We start from the raw sequence: 21,982 nt of genomic DNA, 5'->3' as shown, positions 1-21,982 counted from the left end.
ACCAGATATCTTAAATTGATCAAGTCTTATTTGGCCCATATCCCTCTTAACACTTCTTATTCTTATACCCATCGTGATGCCTTTTAAATGTAATTGTACCCACCTCCACTACTTTGGCATCTTGTTCCATGAAACTACCACACTCTGAATGAAAAAGTTATCTTCAGATCCCCTTTAAACCTTTCTCCCCTTAAACCTATGCTCTCAGGACTACCTACCCTGGAATATAGCCCATGGCTATTCATCCTATCTGTGCTCCTCATAATTATATAAACCTCTATAAGATCACCCATTAGCCTCTGACACTCCGGGGAAGAGAGCCCTAGGCAATTCAACCTCTCCGTGTAACTTAAACCCTCCAATTCCGGAAACATCCTTGTAAATCTTTACTGAACCCTTTCAAGTTTAACAACTAGTATTTTTATTCAAGGTAGTAAATACCTCAAAACATTTCACAAAAGCATTTATACAAAATTTCACATTAAGCCATGTGACGAGATATGGACAAAAACCTGGTCAAGGAAGTAGGTTTTAAGGGATATCTTAAAAGACATAGGGGTATAAAAGTCTTGGGAGCAAATTCAGAGTTCATAGAATCCCTAGAGTGTGGAAACAGGCCCTTCGGCCCAACAAATCCACACTGTTTATCAGAGCAATCCCCACCCCAACAAACACATTCCCCTATAATCTTTTCTGAAGAAGGGTCTAGGCTCGAAATGTCAACCTTCCTCCTTCTCTGATGCTGCTTGGCTTGCCGTGTTCATCAAGCTCTACACCTTGTTACCCCTATAATCCACCTAGCCTACACAACCCTGAACACTATGGCCAATTTAGCGTGGCCAATCCACGTAGCCTGCATATCTTTGGACTGGGGGAGGATACCTCAGCACTTGGAGGAAACCCACACAGGCATGGGGAGAATGTACAAGCTCCACACAGTCGCCCAAGTGTGGAATCAAATCCTGGTCACTGTCTCTGAGAAGCAGTAGTACTAGTCGCTAAACCAATGTGCTTAGGTTGGGCTTAGATTGTAAAAGTACTGCTGCCACTGTTGGAATGATTAAAGTCAGCAAAGCAAAATATGCTAGAATTTATGTAGTACGAAATCTTGCAGAGTTGTAAACCTCTAGGACATTAGATGAATTTAACAAGGCCATGGGCACATTTGAAAACAATGATGAGAAGTTCACAATTGAAATATTGCTGTGCCAGAATATGGGTGGTCAGGAAAAGCAGGGTGTTGGATTAATAGATTTTCTGGAGAAGCTCAAGTTTATATGTGTGTAAAGTGAGGAACTTCTTGGAGTAGCCAAGTGTAATTGTAATGAGCATGAATCAGGATTTAAACAGCAAAATTAATTAAGACAAATTTGAGACAAACAATACAATACATACAGAATAAGGAAGTCTTGCTGATGAAGAGTATATAAAATTGGAAGTTTATTTCCATATCAAGTAGGACACTAAGGTTGCAAAATGATATGATTCAGACTCAGAAATCAGGGAGAGGATTCAGGTTGGCTGTTAAATCCGTGAGAGGAACAGAAGGTTCTGGCTTCAGTATTAGTAACCTTTAGTGGGAGGAAATTTCTACTCATTCAGGGCACATTGGCAGTATAACAATTCAGAAGGCATGCAGGTATCAAAAGAAATTGTAGTGAGGAATAGCTCGGTGAAATCAATAAGCACGTAGAGCCTGGTGGTTCAGATATTGCCACAAGCAAGGAACACACTTATGGGAAATGAAAAGTGATCAAGTATAGGTCTTACGGGAAACTCCAGAAGTATTGGTGCAAGAATGGGCAAATGAATCATCACAGGTGTTTTTGTGGCTACAACTGCACAGAAAGGAATGCCTAGGTAATGCAGTTCCATCCAACAGGAAATGAAGGAGGCACTTTGGAGGAAGATTTTGCGCTCAACCATTTCAAAAGCTGCAGATAGGTATCAAAAAAGCAGAAGAAAGATGATTTTATCAATCACGGTCATATAAGATGTCATTTCTACTTTCATAAGAACCATTTCACTGCTGAGCTGAGTCAAAGATTAAAGGTGGAATATTGGGAAAAATAAGCATGGAGTTAGGAATTGATGGTATCTTCAACAATTTTGGGGAGGAAAGGAAAGAAGGACTATCTTCAGGGTTTCAGTGGCTGGAGAATTGATATAATGTTGTAGACTAGTTTCTGACCTATACACCATTGGAGTTCCCTCCTAAGAAAATGAGATTTTATTCTCCAGTTTTCAAGGTCATATTTGAGTACTGGAGGCAGTTTCTTCTTTTGCTGTGCAATGGTGCCCTAGGTTCATTTGATGTAAATTATTGGGCAGATGTTTAAATGGATGAGTTGCTTTATATTCAGATATACTATGCATAAGACTATTATACATAATACAAAATATTGACATTTGTTCAAATAAAAGGGCTGCATTAGTGCACAAGAATGTAGACAAGCCAACTCTACCACTATTTTTCAACGATGCATCTGTGAAAATTGTTACTTGAGAAACTATCCATCATGGGTGGTGCACAAGTTGAAGGAACAATATATTTTGCTTCTTCACATGATGAAAGATAAGTATTATCTGTGTGTTCAGCAGAGATATAAGATATCCAGTTAATTTAGATCTTCGTGCAAAATCTTCCAGTTACCGTTTTCTAAAGAAATCAACTAATTTTGTGCATTAGGCATTTTTTCTTTGCCGTGGGTTTACTAAAACTCCTAAGAATTGTAGTCAGCCTCATCTGTATTCAGGAATTCATCAGCCTACAGGGTCATTTGCTGGAGGAATTTACTTATTTAAATGTGAAAGCTGATAGTTAACCAATCTCAAGGAAGGAAGAAGCAAAAGTGGCAGCGCATAAAGGACAAGTTGCTGCTTACTGGAAACCTAACAGCACCATCAACCTTGGTGAATCAGGAGAATTAATAACACATCAAATATCTGCTTGCAGAGTACAATGCAAACAATTCGATGTTGTTGCATAGTGTAGCCCAAGAAGAGTTCGGTGTCTACCCCTGTTTTTGAGCAGGATGCCATTTAGAACAACAAAGATACAGACACAAAGTTTTATCAGAGTACTTTATGGATCTCTTAATTGTTGGACATTTCAAAAATTCTCTCAGCTTCTTCTAATGATTTGATTTAATTTGATTTATTGAAGTCACATGCACCCAGGTACAGTGAAAAGCTTTGTTTTGTGAGCAGTACAGGCAGATCATAGCAAACAAGGGCATGCAGATCATAGGGTGCTTAGACAGAGCAAGGCATATAGTTCCACAGGAGGTGCAAAATGCAAGATCAACATTAGCAGGGTCAACATTATTTGAAGTTAAAGAGTCCATTCAGCAGTCTAATAATGGCAGGGAAGAAGCTGTTCTTGAGCATTTTAATATGTAAATTGAAACTTCCGTATGCATCCTGATGTTAATTTTAATATGCTTGCCAAAGTGCTAAAGTAAGACACCCGTGATCTGAATAATTAATGAACTATAAACTGACTAGTCTCTATAGTCATTGCTGCAAGGAGGCTACAGTAAAAAGATTAAACGGCTTCTCATCAATAGATTTGCTGTTACTGATAATGCTTTGGAATAAATTTATGACTTCCTGGGCGACAAATAATCTATCTATGCATTAAGTATGGTTGAGTCACCCTGCCCAGTGTCCTGCTCCTCCGTCCTTATTCTTGACCCTTCTTTCCTGTTCCTTCAGCTACATTCAATATAGTAAGATCCATGGAGCTGCTCTGTTTTTCAAAAAAAAAGTGACAATTTGCCATCTTTCTCTCTTTGCTCCATGCTAGAATTCTACCAAGTTGTATGTTGGTTATTGTCATGTCCATTGGCAACATTATTAACATAATCTTGGCTGAAAGGCAAGCATGAGCAATTTGGTTCATTTACTGTTAATTGATTATAAGCCATAACTGTTTTAAGCTGGTTCAGTCCCTGGAGTTATTTTAGGAACATGGTGAGAAATGCACAAGTGTGAGCATTGCAAATTAATTCAAATTTAGCAGATGTAGTATTTATAAACATTCAATTATTATTCCATGCAAACATTATGTGCTGCACAAAATTATAATTTCTGCGCTTCATTACCTAGAATTCTTACTCTATTTGGCTATTTTTACCACAATGTAATTACCTTTTACACTTTGTGCTCTCCTTTTCATTTTATACAGTTCCACACTTTGATTGCAAATCCATAGAAAGAACATTAGGAGAATAGATATTGCAAAAAGAACTGTGGTGACAACAACCACGAAATACAAGTCCTTATAAACTGGTTCTGCGGAAATACAAATATTAGAATAAACATATTTTCATCTAGAATAAATCTTTAAATGATGGACGTTGCATTGCCAGTGATGTATTTTTATAATTTTCTGATTTTGATCTGATTACTTGTTAGGAAATATAATACAATATTCATGTGATTGCAGTTATAAGTTTGAAGAAAACGTTCAATAAGCAATAAACCATTAGCAATCTCTACATGCATCACTGATGGCTGAGGCTACCTGCAAAAAGAAGGAAAATAAAGTAAATGAAGATAATACTTTATTCTACAATATCATTAACATATTTTACACGACACTAGCTTATATTCTCTTGACATTTCTCTACCCATTGTAATTTACAATGTTTGAAATTGTGAATTAATGATAATCAAATACAGTTCATTGATACACATCAGGAAGAACAGTGGTCTTCATACTTCCCCTTGTGGGATCTCAATCTATCCCTTCTTCCAGTTAAAAAAAATACACCCAAATAGTGGAATACTGCAGATTCTAGAAATGAGAAATAAAAATAGAAAATTCTTGCAAAGATTAGCAGGTTAGGCAGTGTCTGTGGGGCAGGAAGCAGTTAACATTTCAAATCAATAACCTTTCATCACAACACAAAAATTAGAGTGTAGCATTTGGGGTGGGATAAGAAAAAGGAAGATCTATGATAAGATGGAATTTAAGAGTGATTGTATGGCAGCTGAGCTTGGCTTGTAAGGCCAAAGGTGTTGGCGCAAGAAAAAAAGCGAATAAACAAAATGTGTCCACAGCGGGTATGCCTCATCTGAAAACAAAAACAAGAGAAAAACAGAAGCATGCAAAGAGAGTGAAACTATATGGAGAAACATAGTTTACCATTTGAAATTGTTGAATTTAACATTGATTCCAAAAAGCCATGTCATGCCTAATTGAAAACTGCGGTGCTGTTTACAAACCTGTATTGAGATTCATTAGAAGAGTACAACAGGCCAAGTGATGCCAGTGTGAGAGCAAGGTGGAGAATTGAAATGTTAGGTAACTAGAAGCTTGGGGCTATGTTTGTGGACTGTGCAGAGATGTTCCACAAAGTGGTTAGCCTGTGATAATATTGGCTTCATAACTTTAATGACTAATTATGGACTGAATAAATCAACAAATGTTAAGCTATTACACACAGGAATAACTGTCTGGAATAAGCTGTTAAGAAACAAAGACAAGCTGTTATACAGACTCAAGCAATTAGCCATGTCTTGCTGACATTATATAAACAAAACTGTTTTGACAACTGTTTGATAAACTACATGCTTTATGCTCTCAAGGACAACTGATTGTCCTGCAGAAGAATTTAAGGAGTTGACTACAGAAAAGCTGTGTCTTCAAACAGACAGTCGATGTCAACTATAACAAGAAACAAAAAAATACTTTTGATAAGGAAGCCAGCTGTAGTTTTGTAGTAACTCAGATGAAGGACTCAAAGGAGTTTATTCATGGATCATCTCAGAGACTAAAGGGCAAAAATCTGTATTAGAATTGAACACCAGAACTCTACCTAAGCAGAACTTGAAAGAACAACACTGCAGAAGTACTGAACCCTGGAAACGTTCATAGACAGATCACTGTTGAGTTGAAGTTCTGGCAAGATTTCACCAGTAATCATGTAATAGCTAAGTTGGATCACAGGCTTATATTTGCTTACATGAGGGATTTTATATTAGATGCTACATGCAATAAAGTTTAAACTATAGTTTCAGTACTTGATTGTCTGTGATCTTTCTTAATAAGTAGCTGAATTAAAGGTAATTTGTGGTACTTACAACAACCCAATCTATGTTTGGTCTCCCATGTGTGAAAGAGAGAAAAGTGAACAATGAATATAGTGTTCAAGACTGAAAGAAGTACATGCAAATTGCTGCTTCACCCGGATGATAAGGACATATTGAAAAGGCAGGAGTTAGCATGGAAATATGCTTTTGGAAGCAAATGCGGTGTTGGGACTGATTGAGGAATTGACCAAAATACGATGGCGGAAAGGTTTCCTATGTAAGATTGAAGTGGGGGGGATGGAAGAAGAAGTGTTGTTCTTGCACAACACCAGAAGTGATGGAAATGTCAGCAAATGATCCATTGAATACAAAGGCTAGTTGAGATAGAAGCTGAACAGAGATTATCTTCCACCCTATTGCAGACATTACCTTGTTCTGGTTGATATAACCCTATGTTTAAAACCTACTGCATCTTGACCTGAAACATTAACTTTGTTTCTCTTTTCACAGATGTTGTCTGACCTGTTGAGTATTTCCAGCATTTTCTATTTCTATTTAACATTAACAACTGCATTTTGTTTCACTTTTGGCACTTTCTCTTTAATTTTGGGGATTTCAACTTATCCTATTTTGTGGAATGTTTTTGGAAGTACAAATGCTCTGTATTATCTTCATTGATGATCTCATCAAAAAACTTATTCATGTTAATTAAAAACAGTTTGGGTTTAACATATTGTGCTGACCTTCCACAATTAATACACGCTTGTCCAATGATCTGTTGATTTTGTCCCTGATCAACCGCTAATGAATTTCCACCTACCCCAGAGCAGTGTCATAATACATGTGAGCAAGTGTGGCATGGTGGCTCAGTGGTTAGCACTGCTGCCGCACAGCACCAGGAACTTAGGTTCAATTCCACTCTCATACAACTATCTGTGAGGAGTTGCACATTCTCTCTGTGTCAGTGTGGGTTTCCTCCTACAGTCTAAAGATGTGTAGGTTAGGTGGATTGGCCATGTTAAATTGCCTGTAGCATCCAGGAGTGTGTGGATTAGATATGGGAAATGCTGGGTTACAGGAAATGGGTACATGTGGGATGGTCTTCAGAGGGGTGGTATAAATTTGTTGGGCCAAATGGCCCGTTTACACACTGTATGGATTCTAAATTCACTGGGTTTTTGCTTGTAGCATTAAGTTTTGGACGAGTGTAAGAATTCCCCACGTATCTTTGGAACATTGGAAGGATAAAGGTCAGTAATTGAGCAATTTCCAACCTTGCTTCCTGAAGCATCCACAGATGTATCCTATCCACTCATGGTGACCAAGCACCTTTAAGTGCATTCACTTTTTTTTAATATCTCATCTTAATTAATGTTTAGCCCATCCAGTTGTTTATGCACTGTTTCCTTTGCTGTGACATGGTCAGCAAATTCATCCCCTCTTTCCTGTACTATTTTCTTTTTCACTTCCTCTCTGAAAATTCTATTTTCATCCTGTATCACAGTTGCATTATTAACTTGAGATTTATTTTCTTATTTTCTGCTGCATTTTATATTCTATTTCTTTCATCCTTTGATTATTAATTGGAAGCAGAATTCTTCTAAAGCTACTCTGCTGTTCAACGAGATCACAGCTGATCTAATTGCTCCACATTCCTGTCAACACCATAGCCTTTACCTTCTTGCTTACGAATAACGCATCGACCTCTGCCTTAAAAATATTCAAATACTTTACTTCCACTGCTTTTTGAGGTAGTGGTTTCCAAAGATTTGCAAATTCTTGAGAGAAGAAAATTCCCTTGAACTCTGCCTTAAAACAGTGACCCCTTATTTTTAAACAGTGACCCTTAGTTCTAGATATTCCCACAAGAGGAGACAGGTTTTTCAAATTCACCCAGTGAATGCCCCTCAGGATTGTATGTTTCTATCTAGTAACCTCTTGCTCTTTTATAATACAAGTCAGGCCTGACCAAATTGTCCTCATCAACAATCTGCTTATTCCAGGGACTAGTTTAGTAGACTTTCTGAACAGATTCCCAAAGGACTTGTGTTCGTTCTAAAATGAGGAAACCAAACTGTATACAGTACACCACACCACCTGTGGTATCACCAGTGCCCTACATAATGTGGGGTGATGAAGGGTCTAGGCCCGAAACGTCAGCTTTTGTGCTCCTGAGATGCTGCCTGGCCTGCTGTGTTCATCCAGCTCCACACTTTTTTACCCTACATAATGTCCCTGTTTTTATATTCAGTAACATTGTATTAGCTTTTCTAACTGTTTGCTGTACTTGTGCATCAAATCTTTTATAATCACAGACAAAGGGACCTACAATCTTCTGCACGACAACAAAATGTGAGGCTGGATGAACACAGCAGGCCAAGCAGCATCTCAGGAGCACAAAAGCTGACGTTTCGGGCCTAGACCCTTCATCAGAGAGGGGGATGGGTGGAGGGAACTGGAATAAATAGGGAGAGAGGGGGAGGCGGACCGAAGATGGAGAGTAAAGAAGATAGGTGGAGAAGGTGTGGGTGGGGAGGTAGGGAGGGGATAGGTCAGTCCAGGGAAGACGGACAGGTCAAGGAGGTGGGATGAGGTTAGTAGGTAGCTGGGGGTGCGGCTTGGGGTGGGAGGAAGGGATGGGTGAGAGGAAGAACCGGTTAGGGAGGCAGAGACAGGTTGGACTGGTTTTGGGATGCAGTGGGTAGGGGGGAAGAGCTGGGCTGGTTGTGTAGTGCAGTGGGGGGAGGGGATGAACTGGGCTGGTTTAGGGATGCAGTGGGGGAAGGGGAGATTTTGAAGCTGGTGGAGTCCACATTGATACCATATGGCTGCAGGGTTCCCAGGCGGAATATGAGTTGCTGTTCCTGCAACCTTCGGGTGGCATCATTGTGGCAGTGCAGGAGGCCCATGATGGACATGTCATCAAGAGAATGGGAGGGGGAGTGGAAATGGTTTGCGACTGGGAGGTGCAGTTGTTTGTTGCGAACTGAGCGGAGGTGTTCTGCAAAGCGGTCCCCAAGCCTCCGCTTGGTTTCCCCAATGTAGAGAAAGCCACACCGGGTACAGTGGATGCAGTATACCACATTGGCAGATGTGCAGGTGAACCTCTGCTTAATGTGGAATGTCATCTTGGGGCCTGGGATGGGGGTGAGGGAGGAGGTGTGGGGACAAGTGTAGCATTTCCTGCGGTTGCAGGGGAAGGTGCCGGGTGTGGTGGGGTTGGAGGGCAGTGTGGAGCGAACAAGGGAGTCACGGAGAGAGTGGTCTCTCCGGAAAGCAGACAGGGGTGGGGATGGAAAAATGTCTTGGGTGGTGGGGTCGGATTGTAAATGGCGGAAGTGTCGGAGGATAATGCGTTGTATCCGGAGGTTGGTAGGGTGGTGTGTGAGAATGAGGGGGATCCTCTTGGGGCGGTTGTGGCGGGGGCGGGGTGTGAGGGATGTGTCGCGGGAAATGCGGGAAACGCGGTCAAGGGCGTTCTCAATCACCGTGGGGGGGAAGTTGCGGTCCTTAAAGAACTTGGACATCTGGGATGTGCGGGAGTGGAATGTCTTATCGTGGGAGCAGATGCGGCGGAGGCGGAGGAATTGTGAATAGGGGATGGAATTTTTGCAGGAGGGTGGGTGGGAGGAGGTGTATTCTAGGTAGCTGTGGGAGTCGGTGGGCTTGAAATGGACATCAGTTACAAGCTGGTTGCCTGAGATGGAGACTGAGAGGTCCAGGAAGGTGAGGGATGTGCTGGAGATGGCCCAGGTGAACTGAAGGTTGGGGTGGAAGGTGTTGGTGAAGTGGATGAACTGTTCGAGCTCCTCTGGGGAGCAAGAGGCGGCGCCGATACAGTCATCAATGTACTGGAGGAAGAGGTGGGGTTTGGGGCCTGTGTAGGTGCGGAAGATGGACTGTTCCGCGTAACCTACAAAGAGGCAGGCATAGCTGGGGCCCATGCGGGTGCCCATGGCCACCCCCTTGTCACGGACATAGGTGGGGAGTTCCTGGACCAAAGGGGAGAAAATGGAGTCCAGATAGGTGGAGATGAGTTCGGTGGGGCAGGAGCAGGCTGAGACGATGGGTCGACCAGGGCAGGCAGGTTTGTGGATTTTGGGAAGGAGATAGAAACGGGCCGTGCGGGGTTGGGGAACAATGAGGTTGGAGGCTGTGGGTGGGAGGTCCCCTGAGGTGATGAGGTCATGAATGGTGTTGGAGATGATGGTTTGGTGCTCGGGTGTGGGGTCATGATCGAGGAGGCGGTAGGAGGTGGTGTCGGAGAGTTGGCGTCTGGCCTCGGCGATGTAGAGGTCAGTACGCCATACTACCACTGCGCCACCCTTGTCTGCGGGTTTAAGGCCCTCCGCTTCTTCCTGTCCCGCAGGCCCGACCAGGCCCCCTCCACCGACACTCTCATCCGCCTAGCGGAACTCGTCCTCACACTCAACAACTTCTCTTTTGACTCCTCCCACTTCCTACAGACTAAGGGGGTGGCCATGGGCACCCGCATGGGCCCCAGCTATGCCTGCCTCTTTGTAGGTTACGCGGAACAGTCCATCTTCCGCACCTACACAGGCCCCAAACCCCACCTCTTCCTCCGGTACATTGATGACTGTATCGGCGCCGCCTCTTGCTCCCCAGAGGAGCTCGAACAGTTCATCCACTTCACCAACACCTTCCACCCCAACCTTCAGTTCACCTGGGCCATCTCCAGCACATCCCTCACCTTCCTGGACCTCTCAGTCTCCATCTCAGGCAACCAGCTTGTAACTGATGTCCATTTCAAGCCCACCGACTCCCACAGCTACCTAGAATACACCTCCTCCCACCCACCCTCCTGCAAAAATTCCATCCCCTATTCCCAATTCCTCCGCCTCCGCCGCATCTGCTCCCACGATAAGACATTCCACTCCCGCACATCCCAGATGTCCAAGTTCTTTAAGGACTGCAACTTCCCCCCCACGGTGATTGAGAACGCCCTTGACCGCGTTTCCCGCATTTCCCGCGACACATCCCTCACACCCCGCCCCCGCCACAACCGCCCCAAGAGGATCCCCCTCGTTCTCACACACCACCCTACCAACCTCCGGATACAACGCATTATCCTCCGACACTTCCGCCATTTACAATCCGACCCCACCACCCAAGACATTTTTCCATCCCCACCCCTGTCTGCTTTCCGGAGAGACCACTCTCTCCGTGACTCCCTTGTTCGCTCCACACTGCCCTCCAACCCCACCACACCCGGCACCTTCCCCTGCAACCGCAGGAAATGCTACACTTGTCCCCACACCTCCTCCCTCACCCCCATCCCAGGCCCCAAGATGACATTCCACATTAAGCAGAGGTTCACCTGCACATCTGCCAATGTGGTATACTGCATCCACTGTACCCGGTGCGGCTTTCTCTACATTGGGGAAACCAAGCGGAGGCTTGGGGACCGCTTTGCAGAACACCTCCGCTCAGTTCGCAACAAACAACTGCACCTCCCAGTCGCAAACCATTTCCACTCCCCCTCCCATTCTCTTGATAACATGTCCATCATGGGCCTCCTGCACTGCCACAATGATGCCACCCGAAGGTTGCAGGAACAGCAACTCATATTCCGCCTGGGAACCCTGCAGCCATATGGTATCAATGTGGACTTCACCAGCTTCAAAATCTCCCCTTCCCCCACTGCATCCCTAAACCAGCCCAGTTCATCCCCTCCCCCCACTGCACTACACAACCAGCCCAGCTCTTCCCCCCCACCCACTGCATCCCAAAACCAGTCCAACCTGTCTCTGCCTCCCTAACCGGTTCTTCCTCTCACCCATCCCTTCCTCCCACCCCAAGCCGCACCCCCAGCTACCTACTAACCTCATCCCACCTCCTTGACCTGTCCGTCTTCCCTGGACTGACCTATCCCCTCCCTACCTCCCCACCCACACCTTCTCCACCTATCTTCTTTACTCTCCATCTTCGGTCCGCCTCCCCCTCTCTCCCTATTTATTCCAGTTCCCTCCCCCCATCCCCCTCTCTGATGAAGGGTCTAGGCCCGAAACGTCAGCTTTTGTGCTCCTGAGATGCTGCTTGGCCTGCTGTGTTCATCCAGCCTCACATTTTGTTGTCTTGGAGTCTCCAGCATCTGCGGTTCCCATTATCTACAATCTTCTGCACCTGGTTCTCTGTAATGTCACCATTTATGCAATATACTTATTCATTATTCTCCTTGTCAAAAGGGGAACTTTCACACTTTTGCACATGTACTCTATTGCCAGACATTTTTACAAACACTTAACCCACCTATATCACTTTCTAGCCTCCTTATATTATCTTCATAACTTACTAACCTACAGAAATGAAAGAATAGCCAGGATGAATGCATGGCTTGAGAGATGGTGTAGGAGAGAGGGGTTCAGATTTTTGGGACATTGGAACCGGTTCTGGGGAAGGTGGGACTATTACAAATTGGACGGTCTACGCCTGAGCCGGACTGGAACCAATGTCCTTGAGGGTGCTTTTGCTAATGCTGTGGGGGAGGGTTTAAACTAATGTGGCAGGGGGTTGGGAACCAAATATTGGACAGAAAAGAGGTAGTAACAATAGCCTGTAGGGAACTAGATAATGGAGTCAGTGTGACTAAAGGGAATAGTAGTCGGGGAGCAGGTGTTGAACACAAAGGGACAGGTGGTCTGAGGTGCATTTGTTTTAATGCGAGAAGTGTAGTAGATAAGGCAGATGAGCTTAGGGCTTGAATCGGTACCTGGAAGAATGATGTTATTGCTATTACTGAGACTTGGTTGAGGGAAGGGCATGTTTGGCAACTAGTTGTCCCAGGATATCGATGCTTCAGGAGGGATAGAGAGGGAGGTAAAAGTACTGGTCAAAGACGATATCACAGCCGTACTGAAGGAGGGCCACATGGAGGACTCAAGCAGTGAGTCAATATGGGTAGAACTCAGAAATAGGAAGGATGCAGTATCAATGCTGGGGCTGTACTACAGGCCTCCCAACAGCGAGCGTGAGATAGAGGTACAAATATGTGAACAGATAATGGAAAGGTATAGGAGAAACAGGGTGGTGGTGATGGGAGATTTTAATTTTCCCAACATTGACTGGGATTCACTCAGTGTTAGGGGTCAAGATGGAGCAGAATATGTAAGATGTGTCCAGGAGGGTTTTCTAGAGCAGTATGTACGTAGTCCAACTCAGGAAGGGGCCATACTGGACCTGGTGTTGAGGAATGAACCCGACCAGGTGGTTGATATTACAGTAGGGGACTACTTTGGAAATAGCAACCATAATTCCGTAAGTTTTATTATACTCATGGACAAGGATGGGAGTGGTCCTAAAGGAAGAGTACTAAACTGGGCTAAGGCCGAATATACCAAGGTTCGGCAGGATCTGGGGAATGTAGATTGGGAGAAACTGTTTGAAGGTAAATCCACATTTGATATGTGGGAGGCTTTTAAGGAGAGGTTGATTAGTGTGCAGGAGAGACATGTTACTATGAAAATGAGGAATAGAAATGGCAAGATTAAGGAACCATTGATGACAGGTGAAATTGTGAGACTAGCCAAGAGGAAAAAGGAAGCATACATGAGGTCTAGGCGACTGAAGACAGATGAAGTTTTGCAAGAATATCAGGAATGTAGAGCGAATCTGAAATGAGGGATTAAGAGGGCTAAGAGAGGACATGAGATATTGCTGGCAAACATGGTTAAGGAAAATCCCAAAGCCTTTTTTTCATATATAAAGAGCAAGAGGGTAACTAGAGAAAGGATTGACCCACTTAAGGACAAAGAAGTAGCTAACATGGGTGACATTCTTAACGAGTACTTTGCATCGGTATTCACCAAGGAGAGGGACATGACAGATGTTGAGGTTAGGGATAGATGTTTGCTTACTCTAGGTCAAGTTGACATAAGGAAGGAGGAAGTGTTGGGTATCCTAAAAGACATTAAGGTGGACAAGTCCCCAGGTCCGGATGGGATCTATCCCAGTGTACTGAGGAAAGCAAGAGAGGAAATAGCGAGGGCCTTAACAGATATCTTTGCAGCATCCTTAGACACGGGTGAGGTCCCAGAGGACTGGAGACTAGCCAATGTTCTCCCCTTGTTTAAAAAGGGCAGCAAGGATAATCCAGGTAATTATCGACTGGTGAGCCTGACGTCGCTGGTAGGGAAGCTACTGGATAAGATATTGAGGGATAGGATCCATTCCCATTTGGAAGAAAATGGGCTTATCAGTGATAGGCAACATGGTTTTGTGCAGGGAAGGTCATGTCTTACCAACTTAATACAATTCTTTGAGGACGTGACAAAGTTGATTGATGAGGGAAAGGCTGTAGATGTCATATACATGGACTTCAGTAAGGCATTTGATAAGGTTCCCCATGGCAGGCTGATGGAGAAAGTGAAATCACATGGGGTCCAGGATGTGCTAGCTAGATGGATAAAAAACTGGCTAGGCAACAGGAGACAGAGAGTAGTAGTAGAAGGGAGTTTCTCAAATTGGAGACCTGTGACCAGTAGTGTTCCATAGGGATCTGTGCTGGGACCACTGTTGTTTGTGATATATGTAAATGATTTGGAGGAAGGTGTAGGTGGTCTGATCAGCAAGTTTGCAGATGACACTAAGATTGGTGGAGTAGCAGATAGGGAAGGGGACTGTCAGAGATTACAGCAGAATGTAGATAGACTGGAGAGTTGGGCAGATAAATGGCAGATGGAGTTCAATCTGGGCAAATGCGAGGTGATGCATTTTGGACGATCAAATTCAAGGACAAACTGTACAGTAAATGGAAAAGTCTCAGGGAAAATTGATGAACAGAGAGATCTGAGTGTTCAGGTCCATTGTTTCCTGAAGGTGACAACGCAGGTCAATAGAGTGGTCAAGAAGGCATATGGCATGCTTTCCTTCATTGGACGGGGTATTGAGTACAAGAGTTGGCAGGTCATGTTGCAGTTGTACAGGACTTTGGTTCGGCCACATTTGGAGTACTGCATACAGTTCTGGTTGCCACATTACCAAAAGGATGTGGATGCTTTGGAGAGGGTGCAGAGGAGGTTCACCAGGATGTTGCCTGGTATGGAGGGTGCTAGCTATGAAGAGAGGTTGAGTAGATTAGGATTATTTTCATTAGGAAGACGGAGATTGATTGGGGACCTCATTGAGGTCTACAAAATCACGAGGAGTATAGACAGGGTGGATAGCAAAAAGATTTTTCCCAGAGTGGGGGACTCAATTACTAGGGGTCATGAGTTCAAAGTGAGAGGAGGAAAGTTTAAGGGAGATATGCGTGAAAAGTTCTTTACACAGAGAGTGGTGGGTGCCTGGAATGCGTTGCCAGTGGAGGTGGTAGATGCAGACACGTTAACGTCTTTTAAGATATATTTGGACAGGTACTTGGATGGTTCTTTGTATATTTAAGCCATCAGCAAGTTTAGCTACCGTGCCTTCAGTCCCTTCATCCAAGTCATTTAATAAATAGTAAAAAGTTGTTGCTCTAGAACTGATCCCCATGGTACACGACTTCTTATATCTTGCCAACCAGAAAAAGACCCATTTACACCTATTCTCTACTTCCTGTCAGCTACTCAATCTTCTGTCCATGCCAATATATTATCCCCTACACCATATGCAATTGTTTCCCTCCCTTTACCCCTCATGGCAATGTAGCTTGGCCGCTCCCAAATGATCTATTCTTTAGACATATTCCAGGGTTCAATTACAGTTTTGCCTGCCACTGTTTAATTCCAATTTACCCAGGCCAGGTCCATCTCAGTCTATTGTTTCAGACTATCTCCATTTAGTTCTTTTAATCTAGAATTCTTCTTCATCTTTTGCCTGCTAATTTAAACTTTGAGCCCTGACCCCATTCCATACTGAAACTTGATCCATTTGATCTTCATCATTGTCAGCAATCTATCAAGCAATACCTCATTTCTCATTAAGTTAGAAATAAACCGAAGAAGAAAATTCTACCCAAAACATTTCAGAAACTATTTATTTCTGAGCTCCCTTCCCCATTTCTGAAGAAGGGTCCTGGCCAGTAGTGTCAACTTTCCTGCTCCTCTGATGCTGTCTGGCCTGCTGTGCTTCACCAGCTCCACACTGTGTTATCTCTGTCTCCAGCAACTGCAGTTCTTACTATCTCAGAAAATTTAACATCCTTTACGGTCTGCTCGTGGTCCATACAGAAACTTGAAAATGAAAATAAAACCAAATATTTAGCTCTCTTGTTGGCAGTATTGAGTTTTCAGCATATTGGGAGCAAGGTTAGTGCTCCCACTGCCTCCTCACACAGTTTAGTCCTTGTGGTTAAGGTAGCTAATTTGGTCCTGATTATATCATTAATTGATAGCATCAATATCAGTTCATATTAATTGATTTGTTTATTGAAGACAGAATACTATTTCCTCCCTTTGGGGTGTTGCTCATCTGGCCGAAAGAACAGGTTTGTATGGATTATGCGGAGGAAGGGAGCAAGATCTGTCTAGGACAACTCCAGGTATTTTCACTATCTCTCTGCCTGTTTTCCATTAGTTGGAGCAGTTAGGCTTGGGCTACTGTTTCTATTTGAGACAAGAGGAAATCTTGAATGTTGAAAGCCAGATGTGCAGAAACATAAACAAGAAGAAGTAAATTGTTAACCATAACTTACCATTTATATTCAATATAATAATACCATCCTTGCTGCTTCCTACTTTATCTGTCACTGTCACAACATAGCAGCCAGCATCATATAACTGAACATTGGAAAGCTGGATGGACCCATTTCTGTATTCCTGAATCCGGTCTTGATAGCTCTCTGAAATGTTTTGATAATTGCCTGGTTCCCAGGTGATGATACTTTTCATTCCCTGTGGCGATAGCTGGCTCCATCTAATTGTAGGCACTCCAGTGCATCTATATTCCACTGATAGAATAGCACTTCCATCCACCGAAGCACTGACAAAATGCTGAGGTATTAGTACCATTATTCCATTAGCTGCAAAATGACAGATTCAGATGTATTGATTATGATTATATGATTATATAATTTTACTTCTCAAGTAACAAATATTTTTAATCAACCTCTTTAGACAACCTTCAGCACATAGGATTTGAAACCAGATTTTCTGGCTAAAAAGTAGGAACACTTACTGCTGCACCATGAGTGCCTCTATTCCTTAGGTTACTTGATGAGGCAGAAAAAGTTGAGAATAGCCGTAGAAGTGTTTATTGGTGTCATACAATCAGCACTAAGGGAATACCTTAATTGTCCACATTGGTGGTCAGATATTGAGTACTAACTGTGACATCTCTTTATAGTAGGAGACAGAGAATTGAACAGGTAGGTTATGCCTGGATTAAATAATACAGTGTGGAGCTGGAGGAACACAGCAGCCCAGGCAGCATCAGAGGAGCAGAAAAGCTGACATTGCGAGTTGGGACCCTTCTTCAGAAAATTTTTAGCTCCACACTGTGTTATCTCGGACTCCAGCATCACCAGTTCTTACTATACCTGAATTAAAACTGCTTTTGAGATAAAAATACAAATCTGTCAATTGTAGTTTTAGGGATGAAGAATTCCTTTACATACATCTGGAAATTAGAGTCAAATTGTACCCAAGCACCTTTTTTTGCCAGACAACTTGAACTGAGCTGCGTTTATTAAAATACAATCAAATAAACAATGAAGATAAATGTAAGTATTTGACAATGAGGTTCAAATTAGAATTAGACAAAGCTGAATCAGAACTAATGGAGCTGTAGGATTCTAGGGTGGTATGTTGTGTCAACTGGTGCACCCAGAAAGCTCCCATTGTCTAAAGGTTATCCAGACTTGGTTAATTTGATAGCCACAGTCAGTGCTGTCCATGCCTGGTTTGGAACTTGAGTTGTGCCTGCAACTAGGAATTTTGTGTCCTGGCAGCATTCTTGCTGAAACAAAGACATGCCATAATTATATTTCTGAAAAGTTCCTCTCGAAAAAAATGAGAAGCTGAATTCACATTGAGTGTATGCTCTCTTGCCTAGTACCCACCTCCTTCAGTGCATCATTAGCAAAATCTACTCAGGGAACAGAATTCAAGTTCAAGTTAAATAAAAGGCCAAAAGAGAAAACACCCAATTATTAACTAGTAGCCTAAAATAACAAATGAGTAACTACCATGAATGTACTAAGCGCCTCTTCAAATGCAAGACAGCAAGGATGCTGGCTGGGTGATTTTAATACAGGACTCAGTGCTGAGATACAATAGTATCAAAATAGGTTCTTTCAACAAAACAGGACTTTAATTCAAATACATCTTTCAGCGTTATGTATTTCTACAGTGAACCATTGACATAGTTGAGTGCAAGTGAAGCCTCAATAAGTCATGGCAGGCAAGACATTGCCATCTTATAAAATAGCCCACACTTGTTTGATGCATGATATGCTGAGAGATTAAAAGAATGGATGTGTGCTGTCATATTTCTAAGCCACAGCCTCTTTACACTAAATCAAATTAAATTAATTGTCTCAAGAGTTGCAATGAACTTTATCTATGGTGCCTGTTTGTCTTAAGCAATCATATTTGCTACGTAAACTTGCATAACAATGCATTGACTTATTCTTTATTCTAGATAGGCTATTTAAATCTGTCCTTTCTATTAGCAGAGAATTACAATGTAAATAAAATTCTAAAGCATTTGGCTAAGGTCTTATGTTAAATATTGGATAAGTGTGAAAGGGTTTGTTACTCAATATTGGTACGTAATGTTAGAATAGTGAGTTAGCAAAGTTAGTCACAGATATCACAGATTTGGTGTAAAATCAACAGTTTGTACCCCAGCATTTGCAGAAAGGGTTTAATAACCAAAAAAATTGTGGATGAATGTCAAATGGTAGTATTACCTTTTCTCAAGCAAGTTTATGAAAATAATGAACATGAACATAATTTCTCCTTATGCTTTGCCCTATGTTAACTAGGTATTTATAAATTCAGCTTAAAGTTGATTTTTTAAATATGTTGACTTTATCCTACAATGGTGGTGCTTTCTAATGCACTAATAAGTAGTTGAGATGAGTCATTTATTTTTAAGGAAAAAAATACACTTGGAATCCCAATTATTTACTGAAAAAGTGAGGCCATAGATTCCATAGTATAAAACAAATTAATTTTTACTACATAAAAATCAACCAAAGCAAACATTACTGCTATCTTAGGTAACTCCCTATAGTTTAATATCAAGAATCAACATAAGTTAAACATGAATTACAGGCAAATTGTAGTTGATTATAAACTATTAATTACATGTTGAATGGCAAATACAATGAAAAGAAATTCTATGAATTAGCTCATTAGCTCAGTCAGCACATATGTCATCAGTCATACTGATTGTCAATGCTCAGACTTCTCCACGAAGAATTTCAGCTTCTCTTTTTCTAGAATTTAGCCTGACCCTCAGACGACAACAGATATAGTCAACCCAAGTTCCATAGTCACATTAACTATAGATGGTATGTTTCTGCTTTAACTTCTCAATTCCACATATGATGGTCCAGATTGTGTATCTTAGCTTGTTCTCAGCTTCTGATTCTATCCTTTATCTTCTTCAACCTGCTGTACTACACCATTGGGCTCCTCATCTACTGAGCTCTGATGACCTATTATATGCTTTCAACCAGTTCCATACTCCTCAGATGCTTATAATTTACAAATCATTTGCAGTCATTAGCAGTGATGTGTTCAGTGGTAGGACCTGAATTTAATGACTCTTAAGGCAGGATGGTCAAACAAATAGGCCTACATGTGAGGAGCAGGATGAATCATGTGGCTGAGTCTGGCAGGAAGTTGGCAGCCCTGCTGCTATCTCATGTAGTGTAATGCCTATCAATACACTGTATGCAAAGGGCACCCAGATTGGCACTAGTTTCCTGAAAGCCAGGAACATCACTTTGGCTCTCTGCTTGGGCACCAAGAACTAATATTCCAAGAATGTATAACATACTCGTGGATCTTAACCCCCACATCCTCACTTACCCTACCGCCCAACAGTATCTCATTGCAGGTTTATTTTGAGAATGTAGGGGAAAAGTGGAAGATCCAGTGTCACAGAAATGACAGTAGGAGGCCCGTATCAGAAGCCGTAGCCTGGATGGACGTCACTGTGCAGGTCAGCACCAGTGATGACAACAGAAAAACCTGGGTCAGTGCCAATAAAGGATAGATGACTTGCTGTGCTCTGCCAGAGTATTTGGGAAAAATTTTGGCATAGTATTATTCTCATGAGATGAGTGTCCAGAGTCCGAGATGTTTTAGGGAGATGAGTCTGGATTCCATCTTAGCGGATGGTGAAAGTTGAAATTCAATAAAAAAACTTTATTAAAAAATTCATCTCATGACAACTGTATAACCATGTTAATTGTCATAAAAACACTTCTGGTTCATGAATGTCCTTTAGGAAAGAAAGTCTGTGGCATGGTGGTTCAGTGGTTAGTACTGCTGCCTCACAGCACCAGTGAACTGGGTTCAATTCCACCCTTGGGCGACTGTCTGTGTGGAGTTTAAACATTCTCCCTGTGTCTGTCTGGGTTCTATGGTTTCCTCCTACAGTTCAAAAATGTGGAGGCTAGGTGAATTGGCCATGCTAAATGGCCCATAGTGTTCAGGCATGTGTAGATTAGGTGGGTTTATAGGGGAATGGGACTTGGTGGGACGCTGTGGGTTGGTGTGAACTTGTTGGGCCAAAGGGCCTGTTTCCACACTGTAGAGACCTACAATCTTTACCTGATTTGACATAAATGTGACTGCAGACCCAAAGCAATATGGTTGACTCTGAAATAGCCCAGCCAACAATTTAGATTAAGGTCAATAAGGGATGGGCAATTGGATGACCCCTCCCATGGACTTTTGTTTTAAAAATATTGAGACTGTGTTACCAAGGGCTGCCGGGTAGGTGAGTTAATCTTTTAAAAGCTTACCTTGTGGGAGGAGCGGCCTTCAGTTTCATGGCGGCAGTTGCGGAGCGAGGGCCAAGGACTGCCAGGTAGGTGAGTAAATCTTTTTTTTGGTTTGGGCAGCAGGAAGAACGGGAGCAGAGAATGGAAGAAGTGGAGCTTGCTGGGAAGGTAAGTGATTGTTTTTAAGTGGGTGTGTTCTCCCGGAAGGTATGTTGCCTCCCAGGTGCCAGGGTCCGGGATGTCGCTGATCGGGTCTACAAGATTCTGAAGGGGGAGGGTGAGCAGCCAGAAATCGTGGTACATATTGGCACCAATGACATAGCCAGGAAAGGGACTGAGGATCTGGAAAGGGACTACAGAGAGCTACTTTGGAAGCTGAAGAGCAGGACGAGTAGAGTAGTGTTCTCAGGTTTGCTACCGGTGCCACGAGATAGTGAGGTGAGGAACAGTCAGCAAGTGCAGCTTAACATGTGGCTGCACAGCTGGTGCAGAAGGGAGGACTTCAGATACTTAGACCATTGGGATGCCTTCTGGGGAAGGTGGGACTTGTACGTGAAGGATGGGTTGCATCTGAACTGGAGGGGCACAAATGCCCTGGGTGGGAGATTTGCTCGAGTAGTTCAGGAGGGTTTAAATTAGTTTGGCAGGGGTGTGGGAGCCAGAGCTACACATCTGAGGGGGGAGGGGGCATAGTAGTAGATGAGGCAGTGGCAGGATGCAGTGAATCTACCGGGAAGGTTTTCATGTCTTGGAATGAAGGGATCGGTTAAAATGTGTCTGCTTTAACGCAAGGAGTGTCAGAAATAACAGTGATTAACTTAGAGCATGGATCAGTACTCAGGACTATGATGTTGTGGCCATAACGGAGACGTGGGTTTCACAGGGGCAGGAATGGTTGCTAGATGTTCCAGGGTTTAGAACATTTAAAAAGAACAGGGAGGGGGGAGAAAGAGGAGGGTGTAGTGTTGCAAATCAGAGAGTGCATCACAGCAAGAGAAATGGTTGCCGAGGAAGGTTTGTCGACTGAGTCAGTATGGGTGGAAG

General features: G+C 42.9%; 1 protein-coding gene across 2 annotated transcripts in view; it reads right to left on the bottom strand.

Annotated features, from left to right (window-relative positions):
• Nucleotides 1–21,982, bottom strand: part of LOC125453524 (V-set and transmembrane domain-containing protein 5-like) — a 42,918-nt gene that overhangs the window by 3,416 nt on the left and 17,520 nt on the right. For both annotated transcript variants that reach the window (XM_048533240.2, XM_048533241.2), the window contains exons 2-3: nucleotides 16,673–16,999; nucleotides 4,153–4,296 (exon numbers count right to left, since the gene is read on the bottom strand). In XM_048533240.2, coding sequence (XP_048389197.1) covers nucleotides 4,153–4,296; nucleotides 16,673–16,999 — 471 coding nt within the window. The remainder of the gene's footprint in view (nucleotides 1–4,152; nucleotides 4,297–16,672; nucleotides 17,000–21,982) is intronic.

The sequence above is a fragment of the Stegostoma tigrinum genome, chromosome 6, assembly GCF_030684315.1.
Source record: "Stegostoma tigrinum isolate sSteTig4 chromosome 6, sSteTig4.hap1, whole genome shotgun sequence".
Lineage (NCBI taxonomy): Eukaryota > Metazoa > Chordata > Chondrichthyes > Orectolobiformes > Stegostomatidae > Stegostoma > Stegostoma tigrinum.
This window is presented reverse-complemented; position numbering and strand designations above follow the sequence as displayed.